This window comes from Neodiprion pinetum, chromosome 2 (genome assembly GCF_021155775.2).
Source record: "Neodiprion pinetum isolate iyNeoPine1 chromosome 2, iyNeoPine1.2, whole genome shotgun sequence".
NCBI classification, from domain to species: Eukaryota; Metazoa; Arthropoda; class Insecta; order Hymenoptera; family Diprionidae; genus Neodiprion; species Neodiprion pinetum.
Window position 1 is genome coordinate 31,592,021 of NC_060233.1, and position 17,807 is coordinate 31,609,827.

The 17,807-nt window shown below is 42.1% G+C and overlaps 1 protein-coding gene across 1 annotated transcript in view; it reads left to right on the plus strand.

Moving 5' to 3' along the window:
• Positions 1-17,807, plus strand: part of wb (wing blister) — a 155,955-nt gene that overhangs the window by 39,225 nt on the left and 98,923 nt on the right. The window contains exons 2-5 of the mRNA XM_046613508.2: positions 4,597-4,820; positions 13,047-13,191; positions 16,105-16,227; positions 16,368-16,556. Of these exons, the coding sequence (XP_046469464.1) occupies positions 4,597-4,820; positions 13,047-13,191; positions 16,105-16,227; positions 16,368-16,556 (681 nt within the window). The remainder of the gene's footprint in view (positions 1-4,596; positions 4,821-13,046; positions 13,192-16,104; positions 16,228-16,367; positions 16,557-17,807) is intronic.

The following is a 17,807-nucleotide window of genomic DNA, read 5'->3' on the forward strand; positions in this document are numbered from 1 at the left end:
TCAAATTCTACGTTCATCGATGTTGTACCCACATTTGCAGTTCGTAAAATTTTGACATCGTGATTATTCCGGTGGACAGCGAAACCGAAAATGTAAACTATAGAAGCAACTAACCTGTAGCTAATTTTGTATTCATTCTGTTCATGTCAAGAACGGCTGAAGAAATTTCAGTGAAACGCCTATCTGAATCGAATCATCTAATCAGTTTTTAATTTCGTACTATTATAATGGGTACTGTTGCAAAGAAGGTTTGCGCGAGCCAAGTAACTATTCAATGTAATTATAAATTACAATATCTAAATGTTTCTGTGATTGTTGCAACGTCATATCCGTATGTACTTAGTTAATTTACTACGTTCTCTCAGTTAAATAAGGCTTTAAAATAAATTTGTTGATTCATCAGCATCAAATGGTTACAATTGTTACAATAAAATATAGTTCCAACGAGCATATAATCAAAAATATTCGCGACGTATATCAGATTTTCTGGTTACAGCGGCAAAACGTATTTTTTATACATTCTTCGGTTAAGGGAAAATGTAGCAACAACAGCTAAAAACTGGTTTAGATGTGGCTGAATGATGGAGTTTTCAAAAGCACCCTCTCCGTTGCAGCTAGTGCGAAATTAGTTTCGGTGACAATTCCAACCGTGCACCGATCGAACCCGACGCAATACCGAATCGCAAATCGAACGACCCCGTGAACAATAGTTTATACTTTCGGTTAAACAGTTCCCGCGCAGTTTTCGCCGCGCCGTTAACGTTTTCTATATCGCGGTGCCTGCGCGCACGCGCAATCGGCTAACCCGAGGGTAGCTTTCGCCGTTCGCTCGGTTTAGTGCCGCACGAGACACGGCCGCGCATGGCCGAGGATGACACCCTTCCCTCCCCGTCGTCATCGTGCCGTCAAGTTTCGGGATATCGGCTACTTGCAGTAAAGCAATTCCTACCGGAGGAAGAACGGTGCCGCGATTCCGTGGCGGTTCGAAAACGCCCGCGAGTGTCGAATCCGATACTCGGGGATGCGATCGGGGACCCGGAGGGGAACCACCGCGTGGCTCCTCCTCGCGGTCCAAATATTCGCCGCCATCTGCATGCAGGAGCACGCGGCCGAGGGGAAGAGCGAGAACTGTGAGTAACCCTGCTGGAGACGCGATACTCGAGACTCCACCGAGTCTCTTGGTCGCGGACTCGACTGCGCGACTTCCAGCTAAAGAGGAGAGCTTGCGGGCTGGCGGGTCGCGAAGGCACTGTTTGAAGAGAGTAATATTGATCGCAAGGGGCTTACGTTGCCCCGTAAGAGAGAGAGAGACGGGGAGAGAGTGAGAGAGATCGGTCTGAAAGAGGGGGGGGGGAGGGGAGAAGAGAGAAGGGCGCGGGTTGGATCGCGGTCGAGGGTGAGGGGGGACGGGCTTTCCGGCGAGCTTTCCACCGAACGAGGGCTCCTCTTCTTCGAGGGGTGAACGAGCCGACGCGACGCGTCGCGACGCTACCCTGCTCGTGCACGAGAGCGTCGTTTACTACGAGAAACGTTCGACGAACCCGATGCAAACAAGAGGCGCCAGTTTACCAACCTCCACGTATATGCGAATGAAGAATCTTTTCCACTATTCTGGGTATACTTGCAAAGCTCGGGTGAAGAATTTTCATGCACCCCATTACCGAGGGGCTAACTTTCGAATCTGTTTACTCGTAGATTCTTCTACTTTTTTTTCTACTATCGACGGACGGTGTTTTGCGTGAAGATGAAGTTAGCTACGTTAACGTAACGATACATCGGGGAAAAAATCGTTGTTTCTCAATTTCAGAATGACTTTCGAGGAGTTTGCTTTTCAAAATAAGAGTATGTTTTTGCTTTTCTTGGTTTATTAAATTTTGGACATTGCTAAGGGTGCGGAGTAACGATTTTTCCTAAGCATGCATCGTTTAACAAGTAACGTTTACTAACTTCATCCTCATTATTTTGCCAATTCTCATACTAGCGGAAATTGGCTCAAAAATAGAATCAATTTTTCATGTAAAATCTTGCTGTCTGTTGTTACAAAGACGCTTATTGTTAGCCTGAGTTAAATTCAGCTCATGGCATTTAATTTCGAAAAGTATAATTACGATCTAATGTTTCACCGTCGGAAGTCTAAGATGCTGTAGATTGCATAAACCTTTAAGTCGATAATGTTATTTCAACCACTATATCAATCAAGCATATAGTTGATTATCAAAAAAATAGTGGATGAGTTTCACCGAAAAATGACATGAACTAAAATCGGCGTCAGATATAGTCATAGCTTTAAAAATTTCAAAACGATATCGGAGGTACGTTTAAACTTATTAAACCGCACAAACATTGCATGTATTTTTACGGATGCCAAGGAGAAGACGTTTCTCAATTTTATATACCGTCAAGTCATGTTTCCGGAAATTTATTAAATATTTATATCCGCTTATCACTCTCGAAAACTGTTCAACAGAACGTTATTTTCAATTCTTACATCGTCTATATTTAACGGAGATAAACATATCTAACTAATTAGACAACTTAATCCACATACGTGGATCAAACTTACTCAAAGAATTGTTATTTATTTATTTGTTTGTTTTTTTTTTCATTTTTATACAGGTTCGTTTTTTGAAAAAATTAACCTCTGCAATATTTAATACACGTTATAGAAATATTCGAATCATCTTCTCTTCGGAAGTAATTGGCGAAAACCATCGCAATTTTTTTCGGGTATACATATATATGTATATATATATACATATATATACTTGAGGAAGCAAAAATGTTTTTTTCGCTGAAAAGACTCGCAGGTATACTTATATACGAAGCGTATAGCGATGCTCGTCTTTACCTGTCGGTTTCCTTTCAGGCACGTCTTCTCCCTCGATTTCTCATCGCGTATCGTATAGAGATACCCATTCTGGCTTTGATTACTTCGCGGTGGATCGTATCGGCGGCATAGTATATAGTCGAAAACCCGAACCTCTTTTAATCCCGGGAAACCCTCGAGGGAAGCACCGCGGCTTTCAAGTGTAACACCGGTTGATTCCCCACGTCGTGGTCGTGGTTTGAACAATTCGAATTTGAACGAGGTATATATTTTTATTTTTTTTTCTCTTTCAGAGAAGAAAATCATTCGCAGACTTTTTTCTACATTTAAAATTTTACCAATTCTTATCGTGAAACAATTCGCGCACATCAGAGTCCAGTTTTAGCTGCCTGACGTAATTTACTCTACAGGCACACACACATTATACTCTCGTATTGTAATTATACGAGCGGCAGGGGTGCTTTTAGGTCAATGCACTTACCTACTCCGCGAACAGCTAATGCGCTTAGCCTGCACGTGGTCGTCGCGAGGAAGGTGACGGCACAGATTTCGAGCACGAATATCACACATGCGAAGATTTGTTTTGTCATCACGGAATTTCCGAAGCACACGCATGACGAGGCGAGGGAAAATTCTTCCGCGGGATCGGCTTTCTTTTCGAAAGGATGAAATCGAGGGAACCCCCAATGAGAAGCCTTTCTATGCATCGAAGAATATTCGATGAATCGACTTTGTTTCTTTCCGCATGAATTTACGAAAGAATTGATCCGTTTGTCGTAAATCACAAGCTGCTTGCAACAGTATACGCAGTGTTGCAAACGCTCAGCTGATCCAGTGAAGTGCGAGAATCTCAGCGTATTGAAATTTCGCAAAGTTAGAGAATCGCGGACTGGATGTACGCGTGTTCAACAAACTCGTCGTACGTACGTCGAGCGTGCAGCTTGCGGAAGTTTCGAAACGTTCCGGATCTGATATACCGCCGTATATTATAATAGAAGGCGCAAGTTTGAGGTAATTAGTGAACTCCGTAATAACAGATTGTTCGCGTTCGTTACACACGTGCAGAGAGCACGCCTGTATAGGTATAATATACCCGATTGCAAATATTATCCCGTCAACGTGCAATTACGCGGTCGCAAACTTTGCCAAGCTCGCAAGCTCGATGCACGCGCAATTTTCATTAAATCCTTCACACATGCACGCGACGCACAGATTCGCGTTTCCGGGTTTTTACGAATTCTCGCGCGACACTCCCGGATTCGAAAAAAAAGGGCGTAACAGCTGCGCGAAGCACGCTTCGCCTAAGCCTTGATAAAAATCGTACACGCGTAGAAAAGCTCCGTATTCACCTCGCTCTAGGGATTAAGAGAGCCGTGAAATCGCCGCCCGATCTCCGCTGCCGGACCAGAATGGGAAATTCTTGCTTACACTCCCCGCCCTTCGCTCGCTCTCTTCTCCGCATGTTTTCAGCAGCTAGGATTCTCTCCTTGGGTTCAAGGGACAAGCGGCTGAAGTTAATCGTAGCGAAAGAGATCCGCCCTTTGCTATATCCGTCATTATCTCCGAGGGGTGCCAATAAATCAGGGGGCAATGGATCGGATGATTTTTCCAGGCCTGGGCGAGCCTTCGGTTAATCTGGTCGAGCCGTTCCTTGGATGTTTCAACAAATCGGCCGAAGCGTAGAACTTCGGTACCGATACTAATCGAACGACCGATCTCGATCCTCGCCGATATACATCCAATCAATCCCTCGTGTATTTCATTTACAGACAAGATGATCCACGTCTGCAAAAACCACTTCCTGCAGCAGCTTTACCGGAAAATTGACGGGGCCGTGCTGACATCGCAGAACGAGCGGAATCTCGACTGCGCCATCACATTTCAGACCCACAGCATCCTCCAGCGGTTCATGCTTCGCTTTGATCGGCTCCAGCTCGACTGCAACGACCACTTGTACATCTACGACGGGGCGCATGCCGTTGGAAATTACAAGGTGAGACTTATTTTATTTTTAACGGAGAAGGTTAATGACTGCATGGGACGAATAATTGGAGAATCGGGGTCAGGGCGAAGATATTATTTGGACAAAAAAGGGATTTTGTGAATGTTTGGGAAGTCTTGGCGAGGCTAATCTACTCACTACACCTGTGATTAAAAAAATTTCCGTCGTACCGGGAAAAATTTAGAAACGTTGAATTTTAAACGTAGGGACCACGCTATACACGTTCACAAATTCGGAGTAATAACATTGTTACATCATTTTTCATAGAAAAGTATGGATTGCTTTATCGATTTTGACTAAAAATGTAGCTCGATTCATTCTCGAATGAATTCTTCATTAATCGTCCGAGTTAGATTTTGGGTAACAATAAACTGTTTATGGCTAATCGTAAGTCACATGTTTATCATCTGTACACTATAACGATTGCACAAGTCAGATTTTTTGCTACCTACTGGCAACCTCAATAAAGAAAAAAAAAAAACTTTCTTGAACCGAATTTGAACCACCGTGAAGATTTTTCGATAGAAGAAATACTCGAATCACGCGATTTTTCTGAAGATGCGACGCTGGTCACTGGTCAGGAGAACCAAAGAGGTCAGAGAATTAATTTAATGCCGGTGCAGCGAAATAAGAAGGAATATAGCTCTTCACATAAAAAAAGATTCCAAGAACAATTTTTTTTCTCCCGAGTTCGGTTCCGTGATCATTAAACAGATTGTAAACGTGTTTTAAGAATCGATTGATTCTGAGCTTTATTTATCAGATACTCGAATTGACACTTGTTGTTGAAATTTAAGTCATGGAAAAATTATTATTTGTTCAGGGAAAAGTCACGGAATTTTTTCTATCATTCTCAGTGGCCGCCGTCGCTGTTCAATCCCAAGAAGTTTACGGTTGAAATTCGGTGTTTAAAGGTATTCTTCTCTATCACGATGGGTGAGAGCCACCAGTCGCTGCATCGTGCGGCAAGCTTTATTCGATAATGGCAATTTTCGCTCCTGAAATAGCGCTGATATACAAATTCCATTTCCGCTTTGGTTCGTTCCGGTTTTTTGCACCGCGTTCCATCGCTCCAGACGACTGCAGTAGGATGGGTTTCTCCTTGTTTCGCCCAGTTCCTCCAACTCCGGCGAATCTTCCATCGTTCCCGTCTACCTCAAGAGCCTCTCATTTTCTTTACATTAGCTCGTTTCCAGCTCTCGCTGCTGGTCCGCGTCTCACGATTTTCATTCGCGAATAAAATTCGCTAGACCGCGTTTTCGATACACGTATATCGAACCACGTTTCCAGTCGTGATGTATTTCGATGTTGTTTATACAGCTTTAAATTATTTAAGTACTCCAATCGATCGGAAGTTATAACTTCGACTTATTCTATCCGGTTTTTAAAAAATACAGCCTCGCTTGTCACACATTTTGAACATTTCGTGTTTAATGGAGAAAATTCGCACCATTGTTTTATCAGAAAGCAAATAGTATACTGATAGTTTTCTGTATTTCTTCTTCAGTCATGATCGATGTATAATATAGAAGAAATTGAGCTTCATCGATTATAACATCCATTTTGTTTCGTATCAAATAAAGGAAAACCTGAAAACATGCTGCAAAATTTGAATTACGTATGTTGACACCTATGTTTGATGCATAAATTCACGTTCGTAGTCTTCGTCCAGTTAGACCCATACAGTGAAGAACGTAATTTTGCTTCGTGCATTAACTCAGAAGCGTACACCTTTTATTGATTACCAATTAGAAGTAGACCTATTATACATGCACGCCTTGGCACGCGATGCGTGTAACAATACAACATGCACACCGGTAAGCTTGGACTTTATAATTTCTGAACAGGTTATTTATTTTATCGCGAATAATTAAAATTAAATTTTATCGAAAACGCAGCGAGAAATTCCTAACAAGACTAAATTCAGCGACCTAATTTTCATTCGTCATTCGCCCTCGAACGATAAGTGGCTCGAACAGCCATTTTATTTCCTACAGTATCGTTCAAAGGATATTTCATACTCCGCTGACGAGGTGCATGAAGTATACCTAGATTATGAAAGAAAAAATTGGAAAAAAAAACGACAAGGAAGAAAGAGAGGGAGTAAAAACGACGAAAAGAATGGACCGAAGAGACGAATCCTGATTAATGATGCAAGTTTTCAACCCCTCGTCCTACTTTTCCCCGATGCCTCCTCCTTCACTCCTCCCCGCACGCCCCCTGCTCGGAATTTTTAATGGACGAATACATTAAAATTCAGCCTACATACTATATATATACACCTATATAGTTACATACATACACCTTGTACCTTGGACATACGTCGAGCCTCTCCGATGCGTCATGATCAAAAGCAGTGAAAGCTCACAGTTGGTATGAAAAAATTTTAAGCCGTACCGTTGTGCGGTATTTTTTTAATCAATGACTTATGATTAGTCAATCAAGCCGGTTACGAAGGCTGAGATTTGTACTTTCGTTCGTAAAATCAAATTCTCTTCAACGGTCGCCCGAAATTTCACATGAAAAAATCGTGAATAATTATGTACGAATTTCACACCAATATTTGACAGTTGATTCGATTCGTATTTACGGCATGTTTTGCAGACTTTTCAATAAAGCGCAACTGTATGCGAGTTAAAAAAAAAAAAAAAAAAAAAAATGGAGGAATGAGGATGAGATAAGAGCATATTGTTACACGAAATTGGGAGGAGCATTTTGTTTCACGGTTTTTGGTAGTCCCTCTCGGGGCGGGTAAAAGTCTCGACGGAGAGATATACCAGAAAGGGAGAGATAAGGGAACTAACCGGGGTTAAAGCGGGAGGGAGTTTATCGAGGAGAGCTGGAAGAGTGGCGGCCGTCGCCTCCAATCGAGGGTGACATCACTCGCAAAGAGGGAAGATTGATGCGGTGGAAGGCAGTGACACTTCCAGTCGTTGTGCATCCCTATATCGAACTTGAATATACGAATACACAGAGCAACCCACACCGTGAAAAACATCAACAGCGACGATGCAGCGAGCAGGAAAAAATCAAACCGATAAAAGAGAAAAGTTATTCCAAGTCGCGTGTGACTCGCATGTTTTGTCGACAACGATAGAAAAGGAAGGAAAATTTAAGCTCAGATCAGGATACAAATTTTATTCGTACGGCGACACAAATATTTTAATCCTCCTATTTTTTTTTTTTTTGTCATACCTAATTAAATAATGCGACCGGCAAAATGAGATCTGAAAATGATTATCTTCTTCATTCGGCACTGATTTTATCTAATACTGAGTCAATCTTATTGCTCGGGTTACGTAATTATACATGTAGACCCCGAGGGGCACGTACCGGATCAACGTTCAAGCTTTATTACGATCCGTTACAAAACGGCTGGTCGCAGGTTGCATAACTTCTTATCGTGCGTTTTATCGCCAATATTATCACGTTATTATCATAACTAACGAGCGACTATTATGTCTCGTAAAGTCTCGAGCGCCTAGCATCGAATTCCTCCGAATATAACGCGCTTTTATCCGCCCCGACACGTTCGCCGAACTCATATCGGAGCTTTCAGGCTTACGTGTGAGGGAAAATGTCGATAACAAGGGAGAAAAAAGAACACAAAACAGCGGTAAGATCAACAAGAAATTATAATTACCATGGCTCCTCCAATTATGGGTGAGAAAAAAAAATATACCCGATTCCCCTAATATTCTACCTCTAGCGTACATATTTACACGTATTGTATAAACCAATAAAGCGGCGGGTATTAACAATAACAAAAAATAATTTGCCACCGCGCCGTTTGTTCAAGGGGGAAATTAACCGCGAAATTCATCGCTTGCGTTATACACCCTATTTTCGATTTCGCGGTGTAACTTTCTGGCCATAACGATTTCTTATAATTGGTAAAGCGGCGTCGTTCTTTCTTCTCCTCTTTCGACTCCCGCGGGATATATCCCGCAGACTGGGACGAAATTATACCTCGCTAACAATCTGCGGGAGAACTTATAGCTTTCACTTTTATCGTAATTGCATCTGCAGACCCTTCTCCTGCGATCCGTGCAGCTAGCTGCAGCCACTGATTCTCTTTGCATCTTCTTTTCTTTCTCTGCGAAACTGTTCGGCGAATGATATTACAGCAGATCAAGTAATTTGTTCGCACGGTGATAATTACCCGTCACAAATATAACGGTGAGCGGAAAAAAAAAAAATGGCAATCATGCCTTTTCATCGTGTAAACGGCAGCTCCGACAGAATCGAGCGTATATATAGGCTAAGGTACGTATTCTATCGCTCAGGACTGATCTGCGGCTGGCACTCGGGTAATTAATTGTGTCATAAAGCAAAGCTGAACACGAGAACGGTTCGTCTACCTACATTCATTATTATTACTATGCCGGATAATAAATAAAGGCCTTAAGTGCGAAGTGAGCCGCGAGGGAGAACTCGAGCCCCAACCTTCATAATTAAACGAATAATCAGTCCAAAACCGTTGACTAGGTATCTCGGCTTCTCGCATTTCATCTCCTCGTCGGACAAAAGTTGTCGCTTGAACGATGCAGGCCGTATAATATCGCCGATATAATGTTCAAGCATATCTTTTTTAACACATCAATACCGACTGTGAATTTTTTCAATTGTTCATCACTGTCAAGAATTGATATTTTATGCAAATAGTTACGTTCAACTTTACGAGAGAATGAATACACGGTTCAAGAACAATGATTATAAAGCATGATGCTAAGAAGAAAATTGCGAACCTCTAATCAGTTGATCACTGAATACGAGTGTAGTTCCGCATTGAACAATTTTTCAAATTGAACGTGCGAACAAGAGGCTGGCAACGTTTCATCAGCCTCTCCGTGAGAATTACGGCCTCCCTTTAAAGGCGCGGCATGATAACCCCTAAATACATTTCGGCTATTATCATAATTCCCGTGTTGTATAAGCAGGTGTAAAATACTGCTAGTCGGCGTAAACCGGGGCCGAAGGCCCCCGAAGATCTCCCCGAATAACAGGGGCGAAACTCGTTCGTTGTCCCTCCTTTTCGCGTCGCAAGTCTTCACCCGCTTTGTATACCCCTCATCGAGGGCTCCCTGAAGGGTTCGGGGGACGAGGGTGCGTAACTATCGATTCACCTCGAGGACGAATTTTCCCTTACGAAAGCCTTTCGTCAACTGTCAACCGCCTCGCCGAATTAGTCGAGGAACAGGCTTAACTGGCAGGCAGGCGTTTCGCCGATCGTGTCAAATTTTCTCCAATTTCTCTATTACGAAGCTCCTAGGAATTCCGATTTATTCGCGTGCCTATGATTACGTCGACTCGATTGATCGCGTTGACGTACATCGGAGATTATCTTGTATTGGCTTGTATTGTCCAGGATACGTCAAACCAGCGGACCATCTGGTATTGAACGAATGATTTTATCGCATTCTTCCACGCTCAGGCTACGGCGAAACTGAATTCTTACGATGCCCGTCTTGCCTGTGGAATTTAGATTTTGCACCCTTTTCGCGGTTTTCTATACGCAGCAAAGATCCTCAATTTTAATTAAACTCGCCCGTCTTTCATTACTTTAAAACTTGCACACCGAATTGGTATTAATAGCAATTATCATCGAGAGAAAGAGATCCGAGCTCGACTCGTTTCGCAAATGGAATGCATGGTTATTAATTTTCAATAATAAATATCGATTACCAAATTCCAAATCGGCTGGGTAGCGAAAATTTGGAAAAGTCTGATTCTCTAATTTTTGCATTATTACTCGAAGCTTTCATTTGGGGATGGGCGGTTAATATTCCGGGATTTCAAACATCCGAGTGACTGCACTCGGGGCTGCTGTCGCGGCTGGAAACAAAGCTTCTGTATCCCGAAACTGTGTGCAGCGATCAATACATATAATGCACGTAGAGCATAAACTCGGGCTCGCAATATTCGGGCGGTATAATTGTGCTAGGAAACGGGCAATTGGTTACTTCCAGTTTTAGTGCAGAAGTGAAAATAACAGTTGGCTGTACGAGCTTCTGCAGTCAGGAGGAGCATCGAGTAATTCCGAACAGGAAGGATGACTTTAGAGCTTGCAGGATATTCGCCTCGGTAGGGGGTTGCATGTGTTTCACCGCGAACTATCGCACGGTGCAATTTCCACCAAAAGCCTTTCTTCGAGGCTCATAATTACGACAGTGTAATTATAATCACGATTTCTGGAAGGGTACGAAACGCACGTGTAGCGTGGCTTAAGTAATGAAGTAACAAAAGCCGGATAATGAGCGGATGGCTTTTTTCGAAGCTCGCGTTTAACTTATCGCTTCTTCGCCGTGCAGGTGAATTATTATTGGTATAATACTTGACTCGAGACCCTTCTGTGACGCCTCTTACGTTGCCCACACGGCACCTTATATTTCGGAAACATCTCAGGAATATTTTGTTACAAGAGCTTCGCGCTTCGGGCGCGTAAGCCGAATATTTTTAAAACACTGTCAATGTCCTGGAACGTAAGTTATAGGATATTTATGAAATATGTCGTATCAATATTTCGCACACATTTCGTCACGTGTAAGATACTTTTCTCGTTTTACTTATGACGCCTTATTTTTAAACGATCCGCAAAGTGTACAGACTTCAAAAATTGTACCGAGACGTGTGTCTCAAAACTGTGACGAATTAACGCTGTTTCTCTCAGTTTCACGTCAGTGATACGCTGATATATCCTTTAGTTGGTGAATTTTTCTCACATACTACTGCAAACGCATGATTCCCGATATATTTCACCCACAAGTATGTATTTGCGACGAAATCTTACAGCAACACTTGAAAGTGACCAAGATTTGATATATTGTAGTTAAAATATATCCGAAGCGGTTCAAGTTCTTGTACAGCAATTAATTGAAAAATTCCCGAAATATCTTCAAAGTATGTAATAAAACTGCTTTATTGCGTTAAAAATATTCCTTTAAGTAGAATATTTGACATTTTTCAGCGAAATATTGCTGAAATATTACGTTGTACGTTTGAAATATGATAATATTTAAATATTGCGTGCCGCGCGAGTATGCAGAATAGTGTGAACCGAAATTGAACGGGTTCAAAAGTTCGCCAAGTTTTCAAGTGGCCGTAAGCTCATGCGCGGGTCGGGGATCATTAGGCGTAATTTGACAATGTTATTGCCCGCAATTTGCGTCTACGGGAATATGCAAAGTATGACGAAAATTAAGGCTTATCTAAACCGCCGTGCGCTCCATCAATCTCCGCTTCAGGGGCAGCCGCGACCTACGAATGGTTAACACTCGTTAACCTTTACCTGCAGTGATTACGGGTAGGTACGAATTCATACGTGTCCTTGTGCGTGCGTTTGGTGTCCCGATGATTTAGGGAATCGACGCTGTGTGCCTGGCCAGCGTTAATTATCGATATGCAATCCGCGCCAAAACCATATCCAAACCAGGGGGAAACTGATTATAACAATACGTGCGCCGCGTGATCATTACCGTTTCGTAATGCCAGTAATTAGGAAGTCGAACCACCGAATTCATGCTTTACGACTTACCGGGCCGTAGTGATTTATATTTTTTCGCAAACGATCGCGCCATTTTTCATACACGACCGGGTGTATTTGCAAATTATACTTCTGCACGTTATCACGGTTTAAAGTTGGAAGAAAATAAAAGGATAATTAATCCTCGCTTTCACCATTTCAACATTGGTGTTCCCGAAAATTTATAACGAATTAGAGTTCACTTACTACCAGTTCCTTTTATTTTTTCTCCTTAATTTTACTTCCAAAATACCTCGAAAGTTTATGCAAACTTTTTCACTCGATTCAGGTCATCAGCATACTTTATCGAGTCTTTTATTCTTCTTCGATCCCCATTTACGTTGAAACAAATCGGAAAGCGAAGAAATTATCGCGTCGCTGATAAAAAGCATATTCTCCGTTTCAACGGCAATCCGCTTTACTTGCCCGTATTTGGTTGCGGCACGGCAGGCGTTTCTCCTTTCATCGGCACAATTTATCGCTGAATATGCTAATTCACGCGATTTCAGACAAATCGAATTGGCTTGTGAATAAAAACAAAATTGACTTTAACTCTGCGTTTAATGATTCATTCATTATTCTGTTTACTGCCTAGTTTCAGAAGTCGTTTTCAACGTTACGACGAGTAACTGTATACCTGGATACCCGGCATAACTCGATCGTGACTCAAGATGCGTCCTTTTCTTGGTTTTCAGGCCGATCTATCCTGCCGGAATACGAAGCAGAGTGTGGGCGCTATATTTACGAGGACGAATTTCGTCACCCTAAAATACGTGACAGACGGCTGGGGCACAGATTCGAATGGTTTTCGTCTAGTGATCACCGCCGTCAAGGATCCCAGTGAGTATAAAACCGTCCGTTGAAATTGACCACTCTGTTTCCATCCTGCGACGCACGTTTTTTCTCTCCTCTGCTTTCTTATTCCTTCAATTTCAAGTTCGCACTTCAATCTCAATTCCATCTCTCAATTGAATTTCTTTCCTCGCTCCTTAATTCTTTCGGTTCATTTTATACTTGCGCTAATTGCCCTCAGTGATAAATCGTTACGTCGATAAGGGGACGTCGGGTCTTATTCAGAAAACAATACTCAGTTACGCCCAAGTCGGCGGCGAGCCTTCGTTGAATAAGAGCACTTCATTCGATCGTCCTGCAGGCCGCATTGTTTCACGATCGCGTATAAATGGCCTCCTTTCCTCCTTTTCATGTATCCGGGATCCGACTCTTTTTCATCTCTCGTTGATTTAAATATATATTATTATTATATATTAAATATATATATCAATTATTTCTCGGTTCAACGCGACAACATACTCGAGGCAATGAATTTTATTTTATCTGACGAGAGTCGAAACGGCGTAAAAATCTTTCATTCACCGCGAAAAGGAAATTATTTCTCCGTCGTTTGATCGGATGTATATTGTATATATATTCAATTCCCGCGAGTACTTAACGTTGTTCAATGGGCAAATACAAAACTCTGGTATGCTATCGATTGAAATTCGAAACGATGGAAAAGTGTAACCGTTGGTATTATATCTGTATAACTTCCTGCAGTTTGAACGCCTGAATTCTCGTGCAGAAGTATTACGGCGCGATATCGAACGTATTCCGTTTATTTCTTCGTTTTGTCAAAAGAAGTAGGTGAAAAAAACAAGAAGAAGAAGAAGAAGAAGAAGAAGAAGAAGAAGAAAAGAAAAACCAAACATAAAAGCAGAGGAAAGGAAAGGAGGGAGTAGAAAATAGGAGAAAAGTAGCATGTAGCCGCGTCTGCCGGCGTCTTCGCGAATTCCGTGAGGCGGGCCGACGATCGTTGTGTCTAGATACACTAGTGCAGATATCCAATAAAACGATAAGGATATATATATTTTCTAGGAAAAGTTTCGTTCTTTTCCGAGAGCTCATACGCTTGCCCGGGAAGAAACGTCGATGCAATTCTCCTGCAATGCGGGGCAATTTTCGATTGCGTGGCATTTATTTCGTGCACTTTTCCGTTTTTACTACACGTTCGAAACTTCGCACAATCTTAATACAGTATGTTATTCTCTTTTAGCGTCTCCTGAAACGCAGGATAATATTTCACAGGGAAAAGTACGTACTCAGGGTGTAAAATGAAAAACTCGTTTCCGCTTCATCTTCATCTGTCTTTGTTTCCCTCAATTTTTTCGGTGATTTGTTTTCTCTCCGAGTGGAATCAAATTTTCGTACCTACATCGCGAGACGGTATTTTTTTTTTTGTCTTTTACGGGCTCGGGTTTTTTGGGATCCGACGACTTCACAGCTTTGTCGTATTAACCCGGCGCTTATATGCTGCACGATTGTACGGTATAATAGGTGTGTTTCTGATACGCATCGGGAACGATTTATTCGAAAAAGGTGCTACCGGTGCAGGCTGAGGACTGACCGTCTTTAGTCACGACAGCGACAGATTCTTTTTCGGATAGGTATACGTATAGCTTTACGGTTTAAAGTACGGGCTCGGACTTGGGCGCAAGATAAATTGACCAAAAGAATTCGGAGCTATTAAATTATAAAAAATTACTCTACTCTCAGCCACATCCGCCAGCTATAGATATACTTAAACAGCATGAAACGCGCGCCCTCGTTCATTTATTTCATTTTATTCAGACGATTTCTCTCATCCTCGCAGCTGTGTTAACTTTTTTTTCTTGCTCCCCAAATTATCATTCACTCTGAGGTTGGTTCATTTCTCGAACTCGGGACGCGTTATACTTTTGAATTAAGAAAATTACCAACCGCCGGGAATTTCTTCCAATTTTAACAAAATAATTAAAGATAATCGCAGAATATTAGTACAATATACGAAACTTTGACAGTTCGTTGAAATAGCAGGGGGGAAAAATTCGGTACATTTCGCCGAAAATAAGACAGGAAAAGAAATGTTTGAACCGTGCGGACGGCTCGAGTCGTTAGCACTTTGCACACGTGCAGCCGTTCCTTAGCGTAAGACACATGGCCGAGGTATTGCATCGCAAGTTTGCACCCCTTTATCGCATATTTTTGCCCAAGACGTGCCGCCTCGAGATCTGGGACGCAGCTGCCACGTTGCTACACGAAATAGTTCGAAAACTCTTTTCGCCGTTACAGCCGAAGTTTCTTTGAATAATTCAAAGTTGTTACGATTAAAAGCGAAGGAGTCTTTGCTGGCGGGAAAAAAATTCTTTCAAAAAAGGGCTGGAATTTGGCCTCGGATTTTTTATACGAATTTCAAAAAATCCAATGAGACCGTTACGAATATGACGCGTGATCAACGATTTTGAGGGTAAGTTTGTATGTTGAGATTGAAAAGCGAAATCCTCCCGTAACTGAGGCCCGGAGAATTCTCGCGTTCGCTCGAGGTGTTCATCGGCAAACCGACCGGAAGTTGATCCCCGAAAGTACGTCGGCATGTGATCTCTTTTCACATGCATCAGAGCTGGCGCCCTTTAATCCAATTCGCGCATACGGATTCGCCATTCGGCTGAAAGCCTCGGCGACGATCCGCTTTAATCCAATTTGGCTCAAACCAACCGCGAGCGGAGTCGTTCAAACGTTTGTCATTTTCAGCTTTGTTCAATTTTTAATTCGTTCTATTTCGAGTCCTCTTTCGTTGCAGCGAAAGAAAATTGATCTTGTCCCGAGTAAAGAGAAGTGGCGGTACGTCTTCGGACCAACGAATAACTGTCGTTTTCATTTCTTATATTTTTCGCCGAGCCTGTTCACGTGATATTATTTTCTTTTCATTTCTTTTCACAGAACATACGTGCAAGGACTTCAAATGTAATTCGAGAGAGTTTTGCATAGACACAGACCTCGTTTGCGACGGTGTGAATCACTGCGGAGATGGATCGGACGAAGCTACTTCGACTCTGTGCGCCAGTGAGTATAACACGACTCTTCATTTTTCACTATTCAATTTCTCTTCAAGTCTTACTACACACCCTTCCAGACACCAGCGCGATGTGTCATAATTCGATGTTTCTCACCAATGCTCGAATTTCTCCTTGTTTGCACGACAGACACGAAAGCCTCGACGATCCTCGGCATGGAAAGAACGTGGTTCGCGGTTGCGATTGTATCGACGCTGATCACCATGGCTGGCATCGGTGCCGGCATGGTCATGTGCTTTTGCAAACAGAGGACGTCGACACCCAGGCATTTGCACAACGCGAACAACGCTCAAAACCATCCGCCAGTCAGCTTCCCATGTGAGTTCACCCATAACGATCATTCGAATATCAAATCCTCCCTCGGCGACAACGATTTACTTGCTTGTTCGAAATATTCACGTTCGATCCATTCGCTTTTTTGTACACTATGGTGTACAATCTTGATTTTCGTTTTTTTACGATCTTCTTGAGATATACCGTACGTTAAATAACTGTCATGTGTGCGAAATAGGGGTAAAATTTCCTGACAAATCGAGTGCCGTTATTTATTTTGTAGAATTTTTCTCACATTGCTAAAAAAAATGCTAAGAAAAAAACATCGATTTCTCAGAGATGTCCGAAACATGTCAATATCGTCCAAAAAGTGTTGCTTAAACGAAAGGAAATATTTTCATTTTAAAGTGAACGGTTCAATACGATAAGAAAACAACTGAGAAGCTTTTGCGCAAAGCAGCATACTGATAGCGAGAAAAAAAAGTTCCTCCGGATAATTTGTTCGAGACAAAAAGATTCTATTTCAATACGAACCTATCGATTAATTTACTTGACGTCTAAGCGAGAAAATTTTATTTTGTTCGATGAAAATTCCTTCGATTCAATAAAGTTTTCGTTCCAGCGAGAAAATTATCTAACGGGTTCATATTCGAATGGATTTCTTGGATGCAGTTAATTAATAGTGAATAAGCGAATTTCAGGGTACTTTTATCCGACACGATGTTAAAAGACGTGGGTAAACGATGGTACGTAGGATAGACCGAGAGGCACACGAGGAATTTTAACGTAGCAGCCGTCCGTATAGGTATACCAACGGAACCTGTATATGTAGAAAGCTAAAACCCGGCTTGTGGAAGTTCGTCGTTCGCACTTGGTGTAAATCTCGTCGCGCGGGTACATTAAATACTAATGCAAAAAGGGGCGTGCGAAATTTCGCCGGGATGGAATCGACGTGCCTCTCTACGAGGTATATTAAACATTATGGTATACGCGTAAGTGCAGAGCGTCGATGAAAACGTGAGCCGAATTTATTTCACGGTCGAATATACGTAATCTGTACTCTCCGTTGTTTTATTTATTTATTTTTTTTTTCTCCCTTTTTTCTCTTCTTTCGTTTCCTTTTCTCTCGCCGGCTTCGATTAATACTCGATGCAAATTTTGATGAAAATTCGGCTAGAGTTTGCTCACGCGAGAACGTGGGTGCCGATGATATTCATCGCGAATAATAATCGGTGGAAACTTTCTTTAGAATAAATTAACCGTGTATGCCTACAGCTTTGTCTGTGTAACACCTTG